This window comes from Malurus melanocephalus, unplaced genomic scaffold, assembly GCF_030028575.1.
Source record: "Malurus melanocephalus ecotype Western Australia unplaced genomic scaffold, MMel_1.1 scaffold_796, whole genome shotgun sequence".
Taxonomy (NCBI): domain Eukaryota; kingdom Metazoa; phylum Chordata; class Aves; order Passeriformes; family Maluridae; genus Malurus; species Malurus melanocephalus.
In genome coordinates this window covers 203,413-204,248 of record NW_026624028.1, presented here as the reverse complement: position 1 = coordinate 204,248, position 836 = coordinate 203,413, and the positions used below count along the sequence as shown (strand labels likewise).

Below are 836 nucleotides of genomic sequence, written 5' to 3'. Positions count from 1 at the left end.
GGGCCTGGGGTGCTGGGGGAGCCTGGAACCAGGGGCTGGAGCAGCGGGGCCTGGGGTGCTGGGGGAGCCTGGCCTGGCGTGGCCCCGGTGCTCCCGCTTTGGTTTTATGGGGTCATGGAGTGTGGAGGGGTCATGGGTGCTGCCAGTGTGCAGAGGTGCATTCCCTGCTGGGGACAGGGAGGGGACACCTGTGTGCTGCTGGGGACAGGGAGGGGACACGTGTGTGCTGCTGGGGACAGGGAGGGGACAGTGTGTGCTGCTGGGGACAGGGAGGGGACACGGTGTGCTGCTGGGGACAGAGATGGGACATGTGTGCTGCTGGGGACAGGGAAGGGACACGGGTGTGCTGCTGGGGACAGGGATGGACACGTGTGTGCTGCTGGCGACATGGGTGTGCTGCCGGGGACAGGGATGGGACCCGTGTGTGCTGCTGGGGACAGGGAGGTGACATGGGTGTGCTGCTGGGGACACGGGTGTGCTGCCGGGGACAGGGAGGGGACACGGGTGCGCTGCCATGCCCCTGTGCCATGGAGCAAGGCTGGGCTCGGAGTTGTGGCCGGCTGCTGGCTGTGGCTGGTGGCCGCAGGGCTCGGGCACAGCTGTGGTGTGACACTGGTGGCCGTGGCAGGCACTACCTGGGGGACCGGCTCCTGACACAAGGGCCGTCGTGGCTGGAGAGCAGCATCGTGGAGCAGATGGGGCTGTGCTTCCCCAGCCGCTTTCCCCAGGAAATGCTGAGCAACTTGGCCGAGTCGGAGGAGCTGCAGCGGCAGTTCCGCCTCTTCCAGCTGCAGGAGCGGGACAAGCGGCTGCTGGAGCTGGACACGGGGCTGGAC

The 836-nt window shown here is 67.9% G+C and overlaps 1 protein-coding gene across 1 annotated transcript in view; it reads left to right on the top strand.

Moving 5' to 3' along the window:
* LOC130584904 (cullin-9-like) overlaps positions 1-836 on the top strand; it is a gene marked incomplete at its 5' end in the record, with an annotated part of 11,425 nt that overhangs the window by 2,321 nt on the left and 8,268 nt on the right. Inside the window, one exon of the mRNA XM_057385162.1 lies at positions 492-836. Coding sequence (XP_057241145.1) covers positions 492-836 — 345 coding nt within the window. The remainder of the gene's footprint in view (positions 1-491) is intronic.